Source organism: Capricornis sumatraensis, chromosome 2, assembly GCF_032405125.1.
Source record: "Capricornis sumatraensis isolate serow.1 chromosome 2, serow.2, whole genome shotgun sequence".
NCBI classification, from domain to species: domain Eukaryota; kingdom Metazoa; phylum Chordata; class Mammalia; order Artiodactyla; family Bovidae; genus Capricornis; species Capricornis sumatraensis.
The window spans coordinates 117,938,252-117,959,840 of record NC_091070.1 but is presented as its reverse complement, the minus strand read 5'-3'; the positions used below and the strand labels follow the sequence as shown (position 1 = coordinate 117,959,840).

The 21,589-nt window shown below is 46.2% G+C and overlaps 1 protein-coding gene across 1 annotated transcript; it reads right to left on the bottom strand.

Moving 5' to 3' along the window:
* Positions 1 to 8,743: 8,743 nt before the first annotated feature.
* On the bottom strand, positions 8,744 to 21,013 carry GATAD2B (GATA zinc finger domain containing 2B). Its single transcript, XM_068965184.1, has 10 exons — positions 20,679 to 21,013; positions 16,624 to 16,753; positions 15,904 to 16,035; positions 15,474 to 15,602; positions 14,875 to 15,045; positions 13,821 to 14,136; positions 12,869 to 13,071; positions 11,832 to 11,942; positions 11,559 to 11,676; positions 8,744 to 10,900 (listed from the first exon to the last, which is right to left on the bottom strand). Exons 1-10 carry the CDS (start codon positions 21,011 to 21,013, stop codon positions 10,767 to 10,769), a joined length of 1,779 nt encoding a protein of 592 aa, XP_068821285.1. The 3' UTR covers positions 8,744 to 10,766.
* Positions 21,014 to 21,589: the final 576 nt, after the last annotated feature.

Sequence of the window (21,589 nt, the reverse complement as noted above, 5' to 3'; positions counted from 1 at the left end):
GAGCAGCAGGAGGGTGAGAGGCCAGGCCTCATGGCACCTCCCACCTGCCATCACCTGCCTGGCTCCCTCCGAGTTTGTCCAGTGGCCACAGTCCTTGTCCAAGCCTCCAGGCAGTAGCACCATCTTCATCTGTGTAGCCCAGGGTGTCCCTGAGTCCTGGCTGGTCTCGCTGAAGAATGGGAAGGGGTTGAGTCCTGGGGATAACATTCGGCTGACCTACAACAGGTACTCAAGGTGCCCCTGTTCCACCCCCTCCACCCTGCCTGAGTGCTGAGGTCCCCTCACCTGCCCCAAGCATCTTCCCCCGCCGATATAAAACACTCTCTTCCTACATCTACTGTCCACAACCCTTTCAGCTAACTCCACCCACAGGAGGCTCTGCCCAGCCTGCTCCACACCAGCGACACCCGCACACGGGTGGTGTGTCCTTCTGCTTCTGCGCTGGTCCATGGGTCTTGCCACTCCACCAGGGCAGGGGACTCGGAGGGAAGGAGCCTCAGTGGCTGTGTTTGCTTTTCCCTGGTGCGGATATCCGCAGAGGACGAGGCCATCTACCAATACCTGGCAGAGAATGGTGCGGGCTCCAACCAGGCCAGTGCCCGCCTGGCTGTGACGGTATCCAGAGCTATCCCCCATTCCCATGGGCCTGCAGGTGATGGCTCTCTCCACCTCTGCCGTTTGAGTGTCCTGGGGACCACTGCCCTCCAGCTGGGGACCCATCATCAGCTTTGCATGGCACGTCCGGCCGGTGGGAGGTGGGTGTGGGTGGATGGACAGGAGTCCCTTACTCTTAGTGATGCCCAGACCTGCCTGGACCTCTGGTACTTCCTTTTGCTCTTCAGCCCTCTTCCTATCCTCAGCCTTTCTCATCCTGGCTCCTGCGGCCCCTCTCCCTTCTCTCCTTGGAGACCTAGCTGGGGCTCTGTGCCCACTTTGTGGTGGTGGGGGATGTTTAGAGTAAGGCAGAGGGATGCTGGTTGCCAAGCTTCTCTGCTTCTCAAAGCCAGCTGGTCCAGAGCTCCCAGAGGCTGTGGGTAAAGGTACCTTTTGAGCACGTCTTCTCCAACCTGGAGCCCACCACGGTCTATTCCATTCATGTGCGGGCCTACTCAGCAGAGGGTGCCAGCCAGGACTCAGCCTCCATCCACGCTTCCACCATGGGCAGCAGTGAGCGACAGCTTCTCCAGCCCTGTAGAGCCGCTGGTCTCGGGCAAACAGAGCTGCCAACCAGCTCATCTCGTTTCCTCTGCAGCCCCTGCTGCCCTCGGTTTCTCCACCAAAGCGCTCAGTGTCACCTCTGTGCAGGCCCCGTGGGAGCTGCCACTCCAACTGAGGTCTATCCAAGGCTTCAGACTCTCACTGCACGCTGCCTGCTGCCCGTTTTGAAGGGCCCCTGCTTCTGGCTACCACTGTGAGTTCCTTTCTCTACACAGGTCTGGATGAGGCCCTGAACCGTCTTGTGCCCCTTCTCAGTGAGGTCTTGCCCCAGGCACTGAGTGTCCCAGTCCGGACAGTCTGTTCCGGTCACAATCTCCTGCCCCTTGCAGAGCCAGCCACCCTCTTTGAGATCAAGCTCCAGGCCTTCAGTGGCAATGGGGATGGCAAGCGTAGTTCCCATGTTGTCTCCCGGCACAATGTGCCCCTGGCCACCCCTGGGGAGTGGGATCCAGTAGCAGGGTAGCAGGCCTGGGGTCCAAGCAGGCCCTTACCGTAGGACCTACGGCCGTCGATCTTCGAGGAGGAGGAGGGGCTGAGCTTTGCCTCCATCTTGGTCCTCTGACAGATGGCACATCCACAGAGTCCAAGGCTGGATGCTCTTGCAGCCAGGATGAGAGCAGCTCGCTGCCTGGGGTTGTGGTGGGCATACACGTGGGCCGGGCTGCCCTCATCATCTGCCTCCTCTGTCTCCTCCTGGGCTGGAGACATAGATAAGGGCCAGGATGGCTAATGTGGAGAACTGCTAGGAAGACAGTCTGCACTATGGCAGCATAGGTCCAAAGAGTGGGGAAGGGCTTTTATCCATGACTATGCTGTGGAAAATTCTGAAAGAGATGGAATACCAGACCACCTGACCTGCCTCTTGAGAAACCTATATGCAGGCCAGGAAGCAACAGTTAGAACTGGACATGGAACAACAGACTGGTTCCAAATAGGAAAAGGAGTACGTCAAGGCTGTATATTGTCACCCTGCTTATTTAACTTATATGCAGAGTACATCATAAGAAATGCTGGGCTGGAAGAAGCACAAGCTGGAATCAAGATTGCTGGGAGAAATATCAATAACCTCAGATATGCAGATGACACCACCCTTATGGCAGAAAGTGAAGAGAACTAAAAAGCCTCTTGATGAAAGTGAAAGAGGAGAGTGAAAAAGTTGGCTTAAAGCTCAACATTCAGAAAACGAAGATCATGGCTTCTGGTCCCATCACTCCATGGGAAGTAGATGGGGAAACAGTGGAAACAGTGTCAGACTTTATTTTTGGGGGCTCCAAAATCACTGCAGATGGTGACTGCAGCCATGAAATTGAAAGACGCTTACTCCTTGGAAGAAAAGTTATGACCAACCTAGATAGCGTACTCAAAAGCAGAGACACTACTTTGCCGACTAAGGTCCATCTAGTCAAGGCTATGGTTTTTCCAGTAGTCATGTATGGATGTGAGAGTTGGACTGTGAAGAAGGCTGAGCACCGAAGAATTGATGCTTTTGAACTGCGGTGTTGGAGAAGACTCTTGAGAGTCCCTTGGACTGCAAGGAGATCCAACCAGTCCACTCTGAAGGAGATCAACCCTGGGATTTCTTTGGAGGGAATGATGCTAAAGCTGAAGCTCCAGTACTTTGGCCACCTTGTACAAAGAGTTGACTCATTGGAAAAGGCTCTGATGCTGGGAGGGATTGGGGGCAGGAGAAGGGGACGACCGAGGATGAGATGGCTGGATGGCATCACTGACTCGATGGATGTGAGTCTGAGTGAACTCTGGGAGTTGGTGATGGACAGGGAGGCCTCGCGTGCTGCGATTCATGGGGTCGCAAAGAGTCAGACACGACTGAGCGACTGAACTGAACTGAACTGATGCTGTTTTACGAATAAGGAGACTGAGGCAGTGAGGGAGGCCCAGTTCTTCTCAGAGTTGTGTGGTATTAGGAGTGGGAGGAGGCCTGGTGGCTGCATGAAACAGGGCAGAGAGCACTGGGGCTCCCAAGGCAAAGGACAGGTGGCAGAGGCGGGCCAGAGCTGGATGCCTGCTCCTCTGTGCACAAGGAAGGGTCCGGCTCCTCCTGTCTCTGCGGAGCATAGAACAGGATGAAAGCCTGGGGCGGATGGAAGAGGGAAGCCCAGACAGGCCACGGTGCTCATCCTCTCCATCCGGGCAGCCTCTCCTGCAGACAGGAGTCACAGTGCTGAGCAGGGCCTCCGACAGCCTGGGATGGAGCTGGGGGCTGCAGAAGTCAGCTTCGAGTGGCGGGAAGCTCGGGGGGAAGACTGAACTCAAGACCCGGGTGAGGGGGATTCTGGTGAGAGGGACTGGGGAGGAAAAAGTGGTGTGCTTGAGGCCCTGGGTCTGAGGCCTGACCACCGCCTTCCCCTTTTGGTGACCAAGGAGCAGCCGCCCTTAGCCTAGGGCCCTCCAAGCTGGCTCCCTCCCAGATGTCACTAACTGCAGTCCTACCTAAGAACCTACTTCACCTTTTCCTGCCAGCCTGGAGTCAAGAAGGAACCAGAGGTCCCTCAGCCCCCTCCACGGACAGGGGCAAGCCTGACCGTAGGAAGAGAAAAGAGGACATGATGTTCGCGTCTCCCTTCTCCTCAAGAAAGGGGGGAATCTGTGTCCTCCCCAACACACCAGGTAACTTAAAACTAAACCATGCTCAGGTGGGAGTTCTCTCCGCTAATCCCCCCTCATAACCCTGCTGGACATGTCCTCATGATCCAAATATGAACTCCCCCAAGGTAGATAGCTCTCAGGGTTCCCCCCGAAGTGGGGAAGCAGGGCAAGGGGTGCATGCTCCAACCTGAACCTCCTGTCTGAAATCTGTCTGTCCTGTGCCCAAGCTGGAGTCTGACCCAGGGACAGGCATCCCGCGTGTCCTGGTGCTTTAAAAAGGCAGGTGGGCAAAGGAGCTCCGAGCTCCCTGCCACTTTGTTCTGACACCAGAAGCATTTGCAACATCTAAACTCACGTGCACCACTTCTCTCAGCAACCAAATGGCCCTCTCCACTTTTCCAGATCCAAAGCATTGGCCCCTTCTCAGGAGGCACCCCTCATCATTTTTCTGTTTTTGAAAGGAGCTATTAGTTTGCACTGTGGTTTTGGTGGCCTTGAATGCCTTGTAGAATGAGCACAGAGGCTGTGAAGCACCCTACACATCTATTCCCCTCCGTTCTAGGTGTGCAAAGAGCACGTCTTTCCCACTCTGCCCCTGCTGACCTGTGGCAGTGCTGGCCCCTGGCCCTCCTTGTCCCGCCCTACCATGCCCTAAAACCAAAGCCCCAGGCTCTCCCTCGGTCTGCTGGTCTTGGTGGGATCCCAATCACTGTCTCCCCCGTGCTCTTGTAGAATGACGTTAGTACCAATGACCAGACTCCAGCAAGGCTGGGCCTTGCCCCTCCCCAGCCACCCAAGGAGCAGAAGCAGCTTTGACTAAACAGTGTGGCAGAGGACCAAGAGGTTAAGAACACCCCCAAACTTTAGCTCCCCGAGGAAGTGCCATCCTCTCCTCTGGGTGGGCCAGGTCTAAATGCTTTGCTGGAACTAAACCAAGATGGAAAAAATAAGTTAGGATCTGATTAATGTTCCGGATTGAAAGGAGACCTCCGGGCAGTGGAGCTGAGTGACACGGCAGGACAGGGCAGCCGCAGATCTTTCAGGGGACGTTGCACTCCGACTAAGGAAGTCCATATTATGCAGCTTGCTAAGAACAGTGTGGGCCATTTTAAGGCTCCCCCTGGAGAGACCCGCATGCTACGAAGAACTGTTACTGGAGACCAGAGCAGCGTAAGGAGGAGGGCCAAGGACGACTAGGGTACACCTCTCCTTAGGACAGGATGCAGGTCCAGCCTCTGGGTTAAATGCAGCCTCCTTCGGGATACCTTTAGACCTTAAGTCATCAGGTAATTAAAGTGGGATCAGTGGCTTCCAGAACATGGATCTACATAAAAGTGAGGGGAACAAGAATACACAAATAGTTAAGGGCTTTAAACCCTCACAACTGAAGAAAGGACACAAACCGTAAAGGTACCCCACCGACTTCAGGGAGTATAAATCATAGCCAATCTCCAAATCGCCCCTAAAATTTCTCCCACCAAACTGCCATCCCCACCCTCCACGACTAAAGCACAAGCCACAGGAAAGTTTAGAAACCATTCCTTTCTTTATTAAACATAGCTTGCAAGTGATAAATATTACAAAGTTTTTTTTTCTTTTAATCCTTTCTCCAAAAATTAGCTTATTATTTGAATCTGTCACCGCTGAAATGCTCAGCAGCATCTGAAACAGATGGGAGTGTATTTGCCTTTTTGAAAACCAGTTTCTATTGGTCTTAGTTTTTTCATTTTAATTCCCAAACACAATGCAGAAAATCAGAATGAGTTTTTTTTTTTTTTAAAAAGGAAACTTAAAAGAGTTGTGCAAAAGGGTCTTGTTCCCCTCCCACCCACCCCTTTCAGAGAAGGCCATTCCCCATCCCACCTCCCTGCTCCCCACCCCCCCCACCAATCTAGCCTTCCACCTTCTCCAGGGCTTCACCCACCATCCTATGTCCTCCAGGCTTTACCAGCCAAGAACCTACAGTGGGAGTGCTCAGCCCAGGCTGTGGGGAAATTGGGGCCCTGAAGGAAAGAGCTGTTGAGAGAGCTGCCTTTAACGGGGTTCAGATGAGATCTGAGGGAAGGAGACAAGATGTGGACTGTATCTGAGCTCTCCAACCAAGAAATGGGGGAAAGATCTGCGTTCTGTAGCTCACAAAGGGTGTGAGTGACCACCAACCTGGAGTATTCATTGGTCAACCACCCTTGAGGGCAGTTGCTTGTGAGGTGGGGCTTGGGGCCTGGTTCCTGCCCTTGGGTAACTAGAGGCACGAGGGCAAAGATGTCCCAGATTTAACTGAAGTTCTAAACATCACTCTGCTGCCTTTCCTAAACCAAAAGGAACAGCAGGGGCCTGGCAGCTCTCCACGGGCACTGTCACACATATACCCACTTCAATACTAGCCACTTTGGTTTCCTCCCCTCAAGTTGTTTTCAGTTGGGGAAGAAAGCTTTACAAACTTGGTGGTGGCTAGAGGATCTCCCCTGTCTGCCATCACTTCACAAATAAAACTGAGACCCCGAAAATTAGCTCTATCAAAGGTCACATAACAAGTCAGCAGGAAAGCTCGAGACTAAACCCCAGGTCTCCAGACTGTGCCACCAGCCCACCTCCTTTATACTGTGGTTCTCTTTATTCTCCACAGTCTGGACCAGGAGTCTTGCAGTAACCCAGCCTCACCCCAATTTGCAAAGCCTAAAACTGTGCACAGATGGATATGGCTCTCCCCTAAGGAAGACTTTCTTAGGATGACTTATTTAAATTATTTCTATCATCTCCTTACAATCCACCCTCAAAGGCCCATGAAACTAGGTTCTTTTTTGGGGGTGGGGAAATCCCTTGCATAAGAAAGCTTGACACTGAATTTTGTTATATAGGTATATTGTATATATGCTGATGCAATCAGAGAAAAAAAACAGTGCAAATACAATTACAATTCATAATAATACTTGGTTTCAATGCCCCCGGGAACTGCCCCATTCCTCGGCTACCTCCCAACCCCCAGCACTTCCCCAGTCTCAACCTAATGCTGGGGGGCAGGGAGGGTGGGCAGGTTAGGGTAGGGAGTGGGCTCTGCCAAGGCAGTGCTGGTGACCCGGAGGGACTACTCCAGGGTGGGGAGGCAAGGCACAAATCAGGGGTGGGTGGTGGGGGAGGTGGCATCTCTAAGGAGGGATGGGGTTGGAGCAGCTGCCAGTCTCAGTGTGCTGGGCCCGGCCCACTCCCCTCCCCACCCTCCACAGCCCTGCCTCCCTACCCCCGCCCCTTCCCCAGAAACCCTTTTGCACGGATCATACACAAACGGGCACATTACAAAATGACATAACACAGTTTCACAATATCCATGGCTAGGGCTTTTTTTTCTCTTTTTCAGTTTTTTTTTTTTCTACACAATGTACAATTCCTTTTAAATGGATCAAGAAATAGCTTATATACACGAATGAGTCCTTGTTATAACATCTCGGCAGCAAATATCATAAGCTAATGAAGGTCTTGTTGGAGGGGAAGGGAGCCTAGGACTGGGGTGGGGGTAGGGGGTGTGGAGAGAAGGTTATGCCTTCTGGAGAAGTGGGGAGAAGAGGGAGAGGTTAGGGAAAAGGAACAAAAGTAAAATATCAAGAAGCATCTTTACAAAGCAGTTCTATAGCTAATTCCTTTTAAAGGGGAAAGGAAAGGTAACCAAAGCAGGAAAACATTTATCTCTGTGTCTTAAAAAAAAAATTGTCTACCATACATACATCCAAAAAATGTGGAAAAAATACTTATTCCAGGGATGAAAGAAGTCCAGATGCTGTGGTCAAATGACAAAAAGAAAAAGAAAAAAAAAAAAGACAAATAAGGACCTCTGTCCCTCAGTTTTACCAAAGCCTTACTGCTCATTCACCCGTATCAGGCTTAGAGAGAGTAAGCCACTGTCCATAAACTACTACTTTTAAAGCCTCTGGTGATGGAGGAAGCCAGGCAAAACTGGTGGGATCCTCACTCTAGTATCACCCTGAGCTTCAGGGCTCCAGGGGTGAAGGATAACTCTGTACAGAGGGTCTTTCTCCCTATCTTTAGGGCATGAGATTTAGTGTCTATGGGGCCCAAGGCCTGGGGATGGACAGCAATAGACTTGGAGGGACACAAGGCAATCAGTGATGAAAAAGGAGAGAAATGAGGAAGACAGAGGATGGGGGAGGAGGAGGAAAAGGGAGGAGGTGGAAGGCTAATACTTTACCATGATTAGAGGAACCTCACCCCCATCACTAATCCCTGGGAAGGGTATGAAAATGGGGATAAGAGAGGGTAAGAAATCAAACCTCAGCGATTGAGCAAAGGGTCACGGAGCTATACTAGTCAACAAGCAGCCTCTATGTAACTGACCCTGAGGGGATAGAAACAGGGAAGACTCCACCCTCTCCCCTATCGCCTCAGCACCTTGGCAGGCACGTGACTACAGGCTTTCCTTCCCCATCATCCCCTGTCTCTACACATCTTACTTCCAAACCCCATTCAAAGGTGGCCTGGCTCCCAGGGAAGGGATTCAGCTCAGGGCAGGGACAGCCCCCAGCCAGACGGTATTGCACATTCTCTGTTCCTTACTTTTAATCTCAACTGACAAACTTGGGCACCTCGTACCTCTGAGCACCTCTGAGCTGAGGGAGGGGAGACATAACAGAAATGGCACTTCATCATGGGGCGGGGGGGGGTGGGGGTGGGGGGAGGCTAGACAGACATGCCACAAGGCAAGATGACTTGCAGGGAAAATATTTTTTAAAAAGCTTCCAATTTCGTGGAAGAGAGAAAAGCAAAACCAAGCGATTTATCCAGTGCTTTCAAAGCACAGAGGGCAAAGGAAAGATGTAAGAATATATCTTTATATATATATATATAATTTTAAAATAATCCCAGACCCAGTTCCACTAACCCCCCTCCCTCTCCCATCACTTAGTCAGGGGTTCCACATTCCCCAGAAAAATACTCGAAACAACCCCATCACTACCTGTTACTAGCGTCTAGCTTCCAGATCATTTCACCACTGGGGAGCCCAGACACAGGCTGCATCTCTGCTCCTTTATTAAGTGCTCAATGAATTGGGGGAAAGGGAGGAAAGAAAAAAAGCCAGGAAGGCCCGTAGGGCCAGTATAATCACCCACAGTGGCTCTGGAGTATGGGGAGTAGAGGCCAGTGTGGGGGGAACTGAGCCTGATTCCAGCTCCTCCTATCCCCTCCCCAAACTTTATGGGGAGGATGTGCAGTTTGTGTGTGTGTTAATTTTAAAAGTGCCTTCTTACTTTAAAAAATTATTTAATTTTAAAAAATAAAAATGGGGGAACCTCTCCAGGTGGCTTTCAAGGGCAAAATGTTACACTCCTCTTCATACTTCTCTGCTGAGAGTATCCCTTCCTCAAACTCTGACAGCTTTTATTAGAGCTGGAGAGGCAGGTGGACATCCACTATGAAGTGAGCAGAAGCCCCTACCTTTAATGGGCTCCCCTTACCTCAAAAACGGCCTGGCCCCTTCCCCTGTCCCCCACGGTGTGGGCAAATGGGATGCTCATCTCCCCAATCCCCAGAACAGCAACATTGCACAATTCAATTCATTCTCTACATTAGTAGCACTTAAGAAAAGAATAAAAACAAACAAGAAAGCAAAATTTATAGAATTCTGGGGAGAAACAAGACAACTACTACTTTTATAGCACAGGTCCAGGATTGGTTTTGACATGAACTGTTCAGCTGTGAGCGGTCAGCTCTGCAGTTAGTGCAGCAGGGCCAGGTAGGGCTCCAACCTGATTAGGTGCCCTCACCCTCACCTCCTGGCACTCAGAAGGTAGAGACAAACAGAAAGTCGCAACTGTTGGGAGGGAAACCCCTCTTTCTTTCTTCCTCTATTTCCTCCCTTTGACATTTCACTCACTCATGCCCATCCAACTTCCAGGACACCCAGCAAAGTCAGGCTGGGAGCAGACACTCTATATTACAGATGGGGCTGTGGTTACTGAGGGCAGATTAGGATTTTTTAAAAAAGAAAAGAAAGGAGATGGGGATGGGGGAGAACTTTACAAAAAAATAAGATGAAATAACCTGGGGCTAGTTGGCCTGGAATCGTCTTCTGCGTCTCCACTGGGGTCAGGAGGCCAATCTCATTCGCCCAGCATCCAGAAGGCTAGGGCGTGGTCTCAGTCCTCCTTGGCTCAACTTATGTTCACTGTCATGCCCCTTTCTCTCTCTTATCTATGGGTCACTTTGAGAGTGGTTACGTTTTAAAGCTTCTCCTTCCAGGCTCTTTCCCCTCCTTCTTAGAGCCCAACTTCAATACTCAACACTGCCTTCTGAACTGTCCAGCTCAGAGACACCCCACAACTGGTGTGCTATCCTCCTTGTTTGATGCCACCACCTCCCCCCAAACCCTGGGTTAAGTGCATTAAAAACTTTTGCCCCTAACACTCCCAGTCACGTCCTACTTGGCAGCTGGGGACCCTACTGCAATGCTCCTATCACTTAATTGAATGTCATTTGTGTTTACAAAAAAGAAAAAAGAAAAGAGAAAAAAAATACTGGGTGAAAATAAAAAGGTTTAACCGTCCACTGAACAAAGGGAGGACACACAACATCATTAAAAATGATAATAATAATTAAAGCATAAAAACAAACTTTAGAAACACACATCAAAGGGCTTAGATTTCTCCCCAGGACCTCATTCTGACCTCTATCAGAGGCAGAGATCCACCTCGCTATTAAAACTGAAGAGAGAAAGTGGCAGAACAGATCGCAGCAGTGTAAAATAAAGGGAAGGTGGCGGGGCAGGGCGTGTGTTTTCTTGTTGATTCCTACTTTTTGTCTTCTGTTTTTCTGTTTTGTTTTCCGTGTATGGTAGGCACCAGTACAGGCACTGCATGCGACGGAAGTTGGGGAAAATGGGAGAGGAGAGGGGTAAAGGATTCAAGGTTGGGGCAGTATAAGTGGAACAGGCGTTATTTCTGTCCACTGATGGACTGCGATATAGACCGGGGAGGGATCATGTCTAAAAGGTATTCCCGCTGTCGGTCTGCCAGACTGGGGGCTTTGTGTCCTCCGATACCAGTGTTCAAGTATGCAATGTTGACACCTAGACCCAGGAGACAAAAGCGGAGGGCAGGTATTAAAAGAGGAAATGATACCTTCTTCCGCAATACCCACAGGCTGCAGTCTTGGAGATACAGAGGGAACATTAGAAGTTGTCTACATCAGTCCAGACTCAGTTAAGCTTTATTTCAGTAGCAACTTACCCACCCTGCTCCCAAGCTTTAGGCAGAGAGGCCTTCCCCAAACTTCAAACCTACCAGACTAATCAACATGGTCTTGATGGTATAGAAGAGTCAAAGAAAATGGTGGTGAGAGGAAAATAATCAAGACAAAGAGAGGGGAATTATTGAATCAGCTTTGGTTTGGGGGCTGCTGACTTTGAAGAAACTTGCCTAGGTCACTCAACCAGCATCAGGACAGTTAACCCCGCTATTCTGGCCAAAAGAGATAAATAACCACATGCCCACCAAAAGGGCACACTAGAGAGGACTAAGTCATTTTCACCACCAAAACCTTAGTATACTGTGCCTGGCATGTAATATGGATTCAGCAAACATTTGACGAATAACAAGAGTGAAGGGAGGAGGGCCTAAAGAAAGGGCAGAAAACAAAAGACAGAATAATCACCCAAAGGAACTGCTAAAGAACTGCAAACTAGCTAGTCAATTCCCGAGAAAAGTTCTCAGATCAGCCCTTCTTACCTGGCATACCAAGGAGGCCCCCCGGCACAGACAGCTGGGGTGCCTGTGCAAAGTTGGAAAGCATGGAACGGGCAGATGTGGGTATACCACGCTGGAGGCTGCTTTGGGGCTGCGGAGCCTGCAATGATGAGGAGACGAGCAATCATAACTTTGCCACAATGGAAGGTGTAAGGGGGAGCAAAGAATAGGAGTACATAAGAGCAATATGATTTTCCACAGAACAAAGGACGAACTGGAATAAATGACTGACAAAACCTCAAGAGAAATCCTCACCTGCCGAAGCGTATGATGTCTCATTATGGTCTCTTGTTTACTGACACTGGACACAGCTGGAGCCGTAGTGGGGGAGAGGGCTGCCTGCTGCTGTAATCGCTGTTCAATTTCCTGTTGGGAGTCATCAGGTAAGTTGGGCAGGACAGCACCCAATTTCCTAACCAAAAAACCTAGAGGTCTTCTTATCTCTAACGCTGCCAGCTAGCTGGAGGGATATGGAAAAGGCAAAAGAGTCTGGTGGGGTAGTTGCACTAGGATCTCTGGGTACAGCAACCTCAATGCTTCAACGCTTAAGGAGTCCCTCTCTCCAGGAAAGCTGGCTCTCAGAAGCTGGCTGGAGAGCTAGGTGGTGGTGATGAGCCGACTAATGTAAGTAATTAAGGCCGATGAGAGTTACTGAAGTTTTATTTTTGACTCCTGTCTACCCATTTTCCAGAAGACCCATGATGCTACCCAGAGGGGTCTGATGGGTGGTGGGGCAGAAAATAATCTGAGCTTCCCAATACCTCTTCCCTGCTTCAAGATATTCTCATTCTATTAATACTGTATGAAGAATTCACACACACTAGCAATCACTAATCTTCACTGGGCTACTTTATAATTTACCCTTCCTTTTGTCATTTCTTTGTCAAATACGGACTGCAGATAATTACTTCTCTAAAAGAAAGTTCTCGTACAAATATAAATCCTTTTCACCAAAATCCATTTGTTTGAGGAAATGAAGTCAATAATAGAGGAATTTCCTCAGTGCTATCAGGGAAAGCCAAGATTCTCAGCCTTTTGTCCCTTTCCCTTAACCTCAGACATCATGTGTCATTAAACTCTTACTCAATCAGTAGTCACATGGAAATGGGAGAGGCAGAATGGTAAGAAGGGTATTAAGGGAACTCAGGTCTCTAGGTTCAAGGAACTTCGCTTCAGAACCTAGATCACCTGGACTGTAGTGTTCACACAGACAACTCCTCTAAACTAGAAAGAACTGCCTTTTGGTAAAATCCAACCTGGACAGGTGGCTGGTGAGAAGTCAGAATTCTTACCTGTTCCTGCTGTAGGGCTTTAACAAAAGCATTTTTCAGCCGGTTGGTGTGTTCTGCCTTTAGAGCCTTCTTCTGGTTGGAGGTCATACACTGCTCACATAGAATCTTACCATTCTTCTCCTGCTTCCAGTGAGGGGTAAAGTCTGTGCGGCACTGGGCACAAACAAAGGGTTCGACCCGCAGAAGAGAGGCACAGCTTTTCCCTAGATGCCAACAAAAAGAATAATCAGTGGTTTCACATTTCCTCTCCATCTCCTGTTTCTCTTCATCAGATGAATCTTTTTCCAGGAGTTTACTCTGCTGAATTAAAAAAGTGACTCTGAAATTTATAAAATATTTACATTTCATTTGATTACAAAGTATCACTTTAGGGAATTAGATAGTACCATCAGTTCATGGGGTTGCAAGGAGTTGGACACGACTGAGTGACTGAACTGAACTAACTGATCCCTATTTACAAATGAGGAAACTAAGTCTAAGAAACACAGCTTCAAATGACAAAACTGGGATGATAAAAACTCAAGTTTTCTGATTTCCTATTATGCAATATTGAAAAGAAAATGTGTGTCAGAGTCAAAGCTCCAGCCCACACACTGCAAATAGAGAGCAACCCTTGCTTGCTGCCACTAGACACAGTCCCTATGCAGCAATGAAGAGCCAGTGTGGCTGAAAATAAATAATTTTTAAAAAGAGCTAAATGATATGCTGGAAAAAAAAAGACAAGCTATATAAAATACACAATAAAAATATCAGGCCTACAACATACAGACACACAAAAAGCTTTTTGATATGCTGTTTCTAAACAGCCTCTGAATAAAGGATGGGAGTGGTTTGGTAAAAGTCAGAGAGAGGTTATTTAATATTACACAGTACCATGTGATACTCTGTCCATATTAATCAGGTTTGGCAACTTACTGCTTAGATAAAAAGACTGGCCAACAAACAGCCTTACCTTGGCTGTCGATGACACTCTGTACGACTTCCTCCAAGCCTACCATGTAGATGAACTCGCTATTGGCTGCACTAGGCAGGAAGTGAAGCAAGGGAGCAGGTGGTTTAGGGGGTGGAATCTCCAAGAGTGTCTTTTCCAGCTGTTTGCGAAGAGCCAATTTGGCTGCAGCCTGTGAGTTGGCAGCATCTGTCATGGCGCTGGGGCTAGGGAGTGGTGAGGACACTCTGTTCACGGTCCCTGGCTGGATATGGGAGGCAAGATTCATATAGATGGCAGAGGATGTTGTGCGCTGACAGGGAACAGAAGAACTTGACTGCTGAAACAGATTGAGTGTAGGGGTCAGTGATGATATGTGGGAGAAAGCACCAATTTTTACTTTTGTGGCAGAGAACATTATCTGATCCTAGTCTGACCTACACAGCTTCCCCCAAACTCAGAAAATGACATGAGGTGTCCAACTTCTCCATTGAAAAAGGATTTTGGCACACAGGAAAGGAGAATGACAGTGGCTATGAACTAAAACTGCAAAGATTCAGGATTCTTTGTCTTACATCCTTTATGCTTCTTATTCCTTAGCTCCCTCTAGCTTTCTTCTAGACATATTTTAGTTTATTGCTGCTCATAACCCTTCTTCTCTGCATATAACCCTTCTTCTCTACTACTATATTCACGTGGGCTTCCCAGGGGCTCAGTGGTCAAGAATCCACCTGCCAATGTAGGAGATGGAGGAGACTCGAGTTTGATCCCTGGGTTGGGAAGATCCCCTGGAGGAGTAAATGGCAACCCACTCCAGTATTCTTACCTGGGAAACTCCATGGACAGATGAGCCTGGTGGGCTGTAGTCCATGGGGTTGCAAAGAGTCAGACACAACTTAGTGACTAAGCACGCACATGCTATATTCATACAATTCCTCATGATTTAACTTTTGGGACCACTGTCAACCCACCAAAATTTCCTTTGTTGTCCTAGTCCAAAAACTTAAAATCTATGACCTTTTCAACAGGGAAAGCAAATAAAAGATTTTTCTGTTTCCATATTAGGGTTCCCTCTTACCGGTTGGTAATTGATGGTGGGATTCATATTGGGTGTTGTGGTGCGTACAAGGCCAGGCTTAGGTGGGCCCCGCTGACCCTGTAGCTGGGCTGGGTTTGGCGCAATCACACGTTGAGACATTAACATGTGTGGGAGGGTGGTATTGGTCGCTGAACGGATGACACTGTGACCCTGAAGTGTGAAAAGATACAGTCATAGGTGGCAAAATGCCTCACAAATGCCAAACAGAAAACACTGTCTATAATATGTATCTAAGTAGAAACATAGTCAGACTTGGTAATTCTGTCTAATGATCTATGGGATAAATCTGCCATCACTGTAAAACTTGATTAGTACTTAGGAATTCCCTGGCTTTTTGGTATAAACTATCTTAACCCTCTATGGAAAAGGGCTAAGAAGTAGAAAGACTACAGTGGAAAGATCAGTTACTCATCCTTCTACTGCAGACTGAATCACACCATTAAGGACCAACAGGACTATTGATAATAATGACATGTCTATCAAGGCCAGATTCTTTCTGTGATCTTCACAAAAGCCCCTGGAACCGAGATAGGATAACAGAGTTCCCTGAAACTAAGATCACACTATGGGTAACATACCTGTAATGTTCTCAAATTCTGTTCAACCCCTTGGGCCCCAGGCCGGGAGGGAAGCTTGGACAGGCCTTGCTGTCCCACATGGGCAGGAGATGGCTGAACAATAGATGCTGCATTCTGTACAACTGGAGTCTGGCAGAGAGGAGAAAATGAGACAGTGGAAAAGGCTAGTAATCAGAGGTAGAAATCTGTACACTTCTAGACTTTCAAAACTCCTTGTCAGTCTGAAGCTCCTGTTGACCAGAAGGGAAAATGAAAAAACAGAACCACAGTTTTCTTGATTAAGGCCCCAAATAAAAAAATAACACTATTCCTAGAGACTAAAACCCAGGGGACCAGAGAAGAATGAGGCACCCTGCTGAATCTAGCTGGGGCAGCCCTTTCTCAGTTTTTCTTTGCTTTCTGCTAGTCCTTTGTCTCTTGGGCACACTACCTTCTGGACCACGTTCTCTTTCTGTAGCTGACTCTGTCTCAGTTTCTTTAACAGCACCAGTCGGGCTTCTTCCAATCGCAGCTCATCTCTCAGCTGCTTGATGAGTTGCTGCCGTTCTTCAATGCCTTTCCCCTGAGGAAACATGGAGACTATCAGCTATAGCAGCAGTTACTCAGAGTCCATTCCTGCAAGATGATCTATTGTTTTAGGTCGAAAACCTTCATCTTCCACAAGAAGCACAGGTGCAATGGAATTGTTACCTTTGTGTTCCTAGCACACAGTCTGGCACAGTGCCTGGTATTCGTTAGGTATTCAAAAATAGCTTACAGAATTAAAGAAGAGATCATATATAAATGCTAACCAGATTCCTAGCAGAAGAATGGCCAAAGGGAGATATTGCTTTCCTTGAAAATAATGTTCCTTAATCTTTTAAACCCGTGTTTCCTCCAGAAATACATAAAAACTTAGGAATTCCCCCATGTTCGGAGACCCAGGATACAGTATAAAAGGTATTTCTAGCTAAGAATTGAGTTTACATGATCTGAATTATGAAGTTTTCATTTTCCAAAGATAAACTACACTTTTTCAAACTTTCTTCTCCACTTGTAGTTATTTAGATCCAAAAAGTAAACACTAAAAAAACCCCCAGAAATGGGACTCTCAGGGAATTAAAAAGAATAGTAGAAGCAAGAAATGATGAAAGGAATCTCTTTTTTTTACCTTAAACATCTCTAGGTTGGCTGCTTTGAGTCTTTCTTCCATTCGGGAGCTGGAACGGGGGCTGGAAGCCTCATTATCAGACAAAACAATGATGTCTGGGGAGGGAGTTAGTCTTCCTCGGTCTGGTTCACTGGACAAGAAAAGGAAAAATTAAGGTATTTCCAACAAAGTTCATAGAAAAGTTAAGAAAACTTTTCTACACTGAACAAAGAAATCCAAGGAAACTTAAATCTGTTCTGATTCACCCAGGGAAGACAGAGACATCCAAATCAAAGGATAAAGAAGAAACCAAAATGGAAGTGTTGACAAAACCATAGCAAAAGAACTTTTTCCATCTAAATTCCTTATAGAGGATCCAGACACAAAGACACTGAATGGCTTTAGGAATGAAAGTAAGAGATAAGTGGTTTTATCATACCAATTTTAATAAAAATTCCAAGTGCTTTCCTTATATCTCAGTCTCCTTTTGGCTTGTCTTGAGGTTCAAGAAGGAAATGGTTAGCCTGACAGGGGAAGAAAGGCAAAGGCAGTAGAGTCTACTTGTCCACCCCAGGTACAAAGGACACGTTGCTAAGGGGGCACTGTATCAGTATGATGATACTGATAAGAACATGATCCTGGCTATCTGAAGATTTACAAGAAAGGAGATTATGTGGCAACTCCAGTGAAGTCTATCCTGTCATAGGTTTAGGCCAAAAGAAGGTACTGTTGTCAATGGCTTGAGAGAATGGACAGTGCTAAGTATGTCTACAGCCTTCTGGAGGATTAAAACTCCACAATTAAATGCATGGGTCTTGCACCTACTTGCAAGTTCTACTTACCATCTTCCCTCAGGAAAAAAACTGTCTAGAAATGACTCTGAAATCTAAACCTTTCACACTGGCTATGCCCTATGGCCAATTCTAGTTATTAGACAACTTTAGTTTTGATCTTTCTGGGGCTAGTCTTAAAAAGCATCTTGTCCCTCTAAAATAAAAAATGGCACTCACTTTTTAACACCTAGATAACAAGAATCCTGCAAATTCTAACTGCCTGAGGTTCCCAAGTCAATGACCATATCCTATAATTCTCTCTTGATTTCTTAACTCAGACATCTTCACTGACTACTTTTTTGAAATCTACAGTGTAGTCAGGAGTATGTAGGTCTAAAACAATGTATTCTTAGGTCTTACTTAAACTTGTAACTCAAACCTTTTATAACTATACATCTTTAGTCCTGAGAGCCTCTTGACCATTTCTCAGGGGTTCTTGTCTCAGATGCCATTGGGACTTGGATGCCTTTTGAACAAGGCACCTTGGATGGTTGGGATAGGCATTCAATTCCTCAACAGGGTAAAACTGAGGTTAACAAAACAAGCAAGCTTAGCTGAGGAAATAAATTAGGAAGACAGTGATAATAAATAACTATCTTGGGGATTACTAAATTTGCCTGTATCACTTTATAACCACTGGTCACAGACACAAGCTGAAAATGCAGGGTTACAGAAAAAAGAAGTCACTAAAGGGAGTAAAGAACATTTTATACTCTAACCTCCAGTTCCTGGAGTAATGGTCAGGCCTAAACATACTGCATTTTTATTTATCGTTTCTATATTCCTTCATGCCCCACCCCCATCCCTAACGTAAGTAAACAACTTTGAGGTCTGGGAGATTTCTTTCTTCTACATGATTCCCCAGTGTTTGCATCAACAGTCAGAAGCTCTTTCCATCCTGGCCTGGCTGGATACATACTTCACAAATTGTTTCTAACCTAAGGAATTCTCCTTGCTCAAATGAGTGGCACCTATCACTTAAGGACTACCCAGCACCAGAACAAGCAGAGACATTACAGTACGGAGATTTGGGAATTGAGCGACACCTATCAGGAAGTTGTATCTGAGAAAACCCTAAATGATATTTCATTCCCAAATATAACTAACTCATAGTACACGGATAGCACAGGTAAGGAAAAGCCCAAGTCAAGTTTCATTCCTCAATTTGTTTTTTTTTTTTTTTACTTTTGACCTGGAACTCTGGCTTTTTATTAAACTTTTCTGGGGCTAGAAGTTATTTTGCTACTTTCCCAAACATACATATGATTTACAATACTTGCTGTTCCTAAGTATGCTGCTGCTGCTAAGTCACTTCAGTCGTGTCCAACTCTGTGCAACCCCACAGACGGCAGCCCACCAGGCTCCCCCATCCCTGGGATTCTCCAGCCAACAACACTGGAGTGGGTTGCCATTTCCTTCTCCAATGCATGAAAGTGAAAAGTAAAGTGAAGTCGCTCAGTTGTGTCCAACTCTTCACAACCCCATGGACTGTAGCCTACCAGGGTCCTCTGTCCGTGGGATTTTCCAGGCAAGAGTACTGGAGTGGGGTGCCATTGCCTTCTCCATCTTAAGTATGAAACCCTACCAATTAGATATTATTGAAAGCCAGACGTGCTGCTGTTATCACTTTGTAACTCAGACTGGCAGATTCCCAGAAACTATAAAATTCCTAATCTTTATCCAGGTAATAAAAACAAAACCAGAACTGCCATGTCTCGATAGCATTCCAAAACCTAAGCAGTGCTGGTTTCATGCATATCTTATTTCACGGATACCATAACTTGCATAATTGATGGCAAAAAAAAAAAGATATTTAGGCAATTATGATATGGCTATCGTTTCAAGAGCCCTTCCTTTTTTCTGCCTTTAAAGTCCCTCCTCCTTTTATTCACATCAAAGAAACCATTGTTCTCCATGCTGAGCAATCTATCAATCTTATTTCTTCTTACAAAAAGCTGGAGGCTAAATGGAAATAGCTGTCAGTGTATCTGGTCTGGTGAAAGGGAAGAAGAGCGACAGGGCAGACAGGGCCAATTTTTTTCATGCAGAATGGGGATCTAGATGGTTTACATCAAGCCTCTTTTCCTAGAGAACGTTAACAACAGTTCCTAGTTTCCAAAGAATCAAGTTTCAAAAGTTCAATCCTCTAATAAAATTAAATGCAATGGGAGAGTTTTCAGGGTACTCTTTCAACAGAATTTATCTGTGATATAGTACAATTCCAACACCACGGAGATCTTACCAAAATGTGTAACAATGTTTCTATGAAAAAAACATTTTCAGTTCCAAATTTGGATGTAAGGAATCTACCTAACATTTCTCCTCTTCATTGACCCCAGTGAAGGAGGATTAGTCATTTGCTCCAGAAGGTTAAGGGTGATTACGGGGCAAGTGGATTGCTCAGGTGCATTATCTCATTCATCTACTTTTTTTTCCTAAAAAGGTCTAAGGGTTAGTCTATAATACTTTGCTGATACTACATATTGCTCCAAAAAATTTGTCTCTTCTTCCACAACCTCTACAGAACTTTTCTGACATTTCTTAAGGGTTTTTAATGCTATTTACCAAGAATATTGTTCCCCTATTGGGTGTGATTTAAAAAAAATAACTGGGACAATACTACAAGTTAAGAAGAAAAGGTAGAGAAAGAAACCTAAGTAAGATGATAACCATTCCTTTTTCCTTCTTCCTTGTTCTGTGTATGTGAGAGAGAGAGCACAAGCATGAGGGTACCTGTGTAAGTAAATATGAATGTGTATGCATGTTTGGGGTTCGGGGAACGTGGCACAAATGAAGTAAAAATGCAGATGATTAGCACATGAAGAAGACAGAACACACAAGAAAAGAGAGGCCCATACTCTTGGAGGTAATAAAAGCTGGGTATCCATAATAAACAGATTTCAAAACACCCGGGACGATCTGAAGAAATGACTGTTTTTGCCTCCTAAAATGGCCTAAAATTAGACTGAAAGTATATTAACTCACTTCTAGTTGGGGTATCAACTCTTCCTGCCTCCTTGATCCAGCAATGGCTACTTTATCTTAAGGATAATAATTTTTAGAGGCACTTATTTTCATTTGGAAATAAGAGGAATTCATGGTCAAGCTAGATGGCACAGATATACCTTCATTCAAGAAGCTTTAGGAAGAAAAACCCCTTCCTCTCATTGGAATTCATTACTTTTCCATAGGTTTAGTTTATGAGAAGACCTTAACTATGGAGGCAGCTGAATCAAGCCATACCTCCGTCTGGCACTCATATCTACAGGTTCATCATTGATGTTTTCTTTGCCTGGCCTTCCAGCAGTCCTGTTGTCTCCATGAGGCCTGAGATTCCCATTAAGCTTCTCTTCATAGCCCTTGACTCCACTGCCATCTTGTTTAGTGGGTAACTCATGTGGCACCTCAAGATTTGCCAAGTCCTTTCGTTTGAGCAGTGCCAACATTTTCAGACGTTCCATGGCCTCATGCCCTTCCATTTTGAGTCGTTTAGCCAGGACATCATCTCGTTCATCAGCTGGGTCCAAGCTCCGCTTCAACAGATTCAGGCGAAGAGCATCCTCTGTCATTCTATCCATCCTATGGAAAGAAACATTCGAGTGCAATCAGAATCAAGTCCCTTAAACAGTCCACAAGGAAAGAAGAATCACAGGCATATAAATGGAAGGTCAAAGTTAACTGAGCTAACGTTCTACCTTATAACTTCCTAGATGATCTGTATTAAAGGAGGTATCATCTCAAGCTCAGCAGTGAAAGTAAACCTCCAAATGCCTTCCAGTCACCGAGGTTCTTACTGTGCAGATGTCTGAAACCAAAGACCATACTCACTGAGATAATCCATTAAGAACCTACATCTCTCAAAAAAGTAAACATCCTTTTGTGACTGGCCTTTTGTATATGCATGCTCAAAGTCAGATGCTTTGGTTTTAACTCTCATGCCAAATTCTTCTCCTAGAAAAGACTTTTTTATGAATGGGAGGTTCCTCAGGTCACCCATGCATATCTTTAACTGGCCTATCTTACTGATGGAGAAATATGAGAAAGATTAATTAGACAAAGGGCATCTAACAGAAATCCTCAGTTGTTTGGATATAGCAAGGGTCAGAGGGGCCCACTGTTAACTGCCCTCAATTCTATACAGATTCAGTATCTTA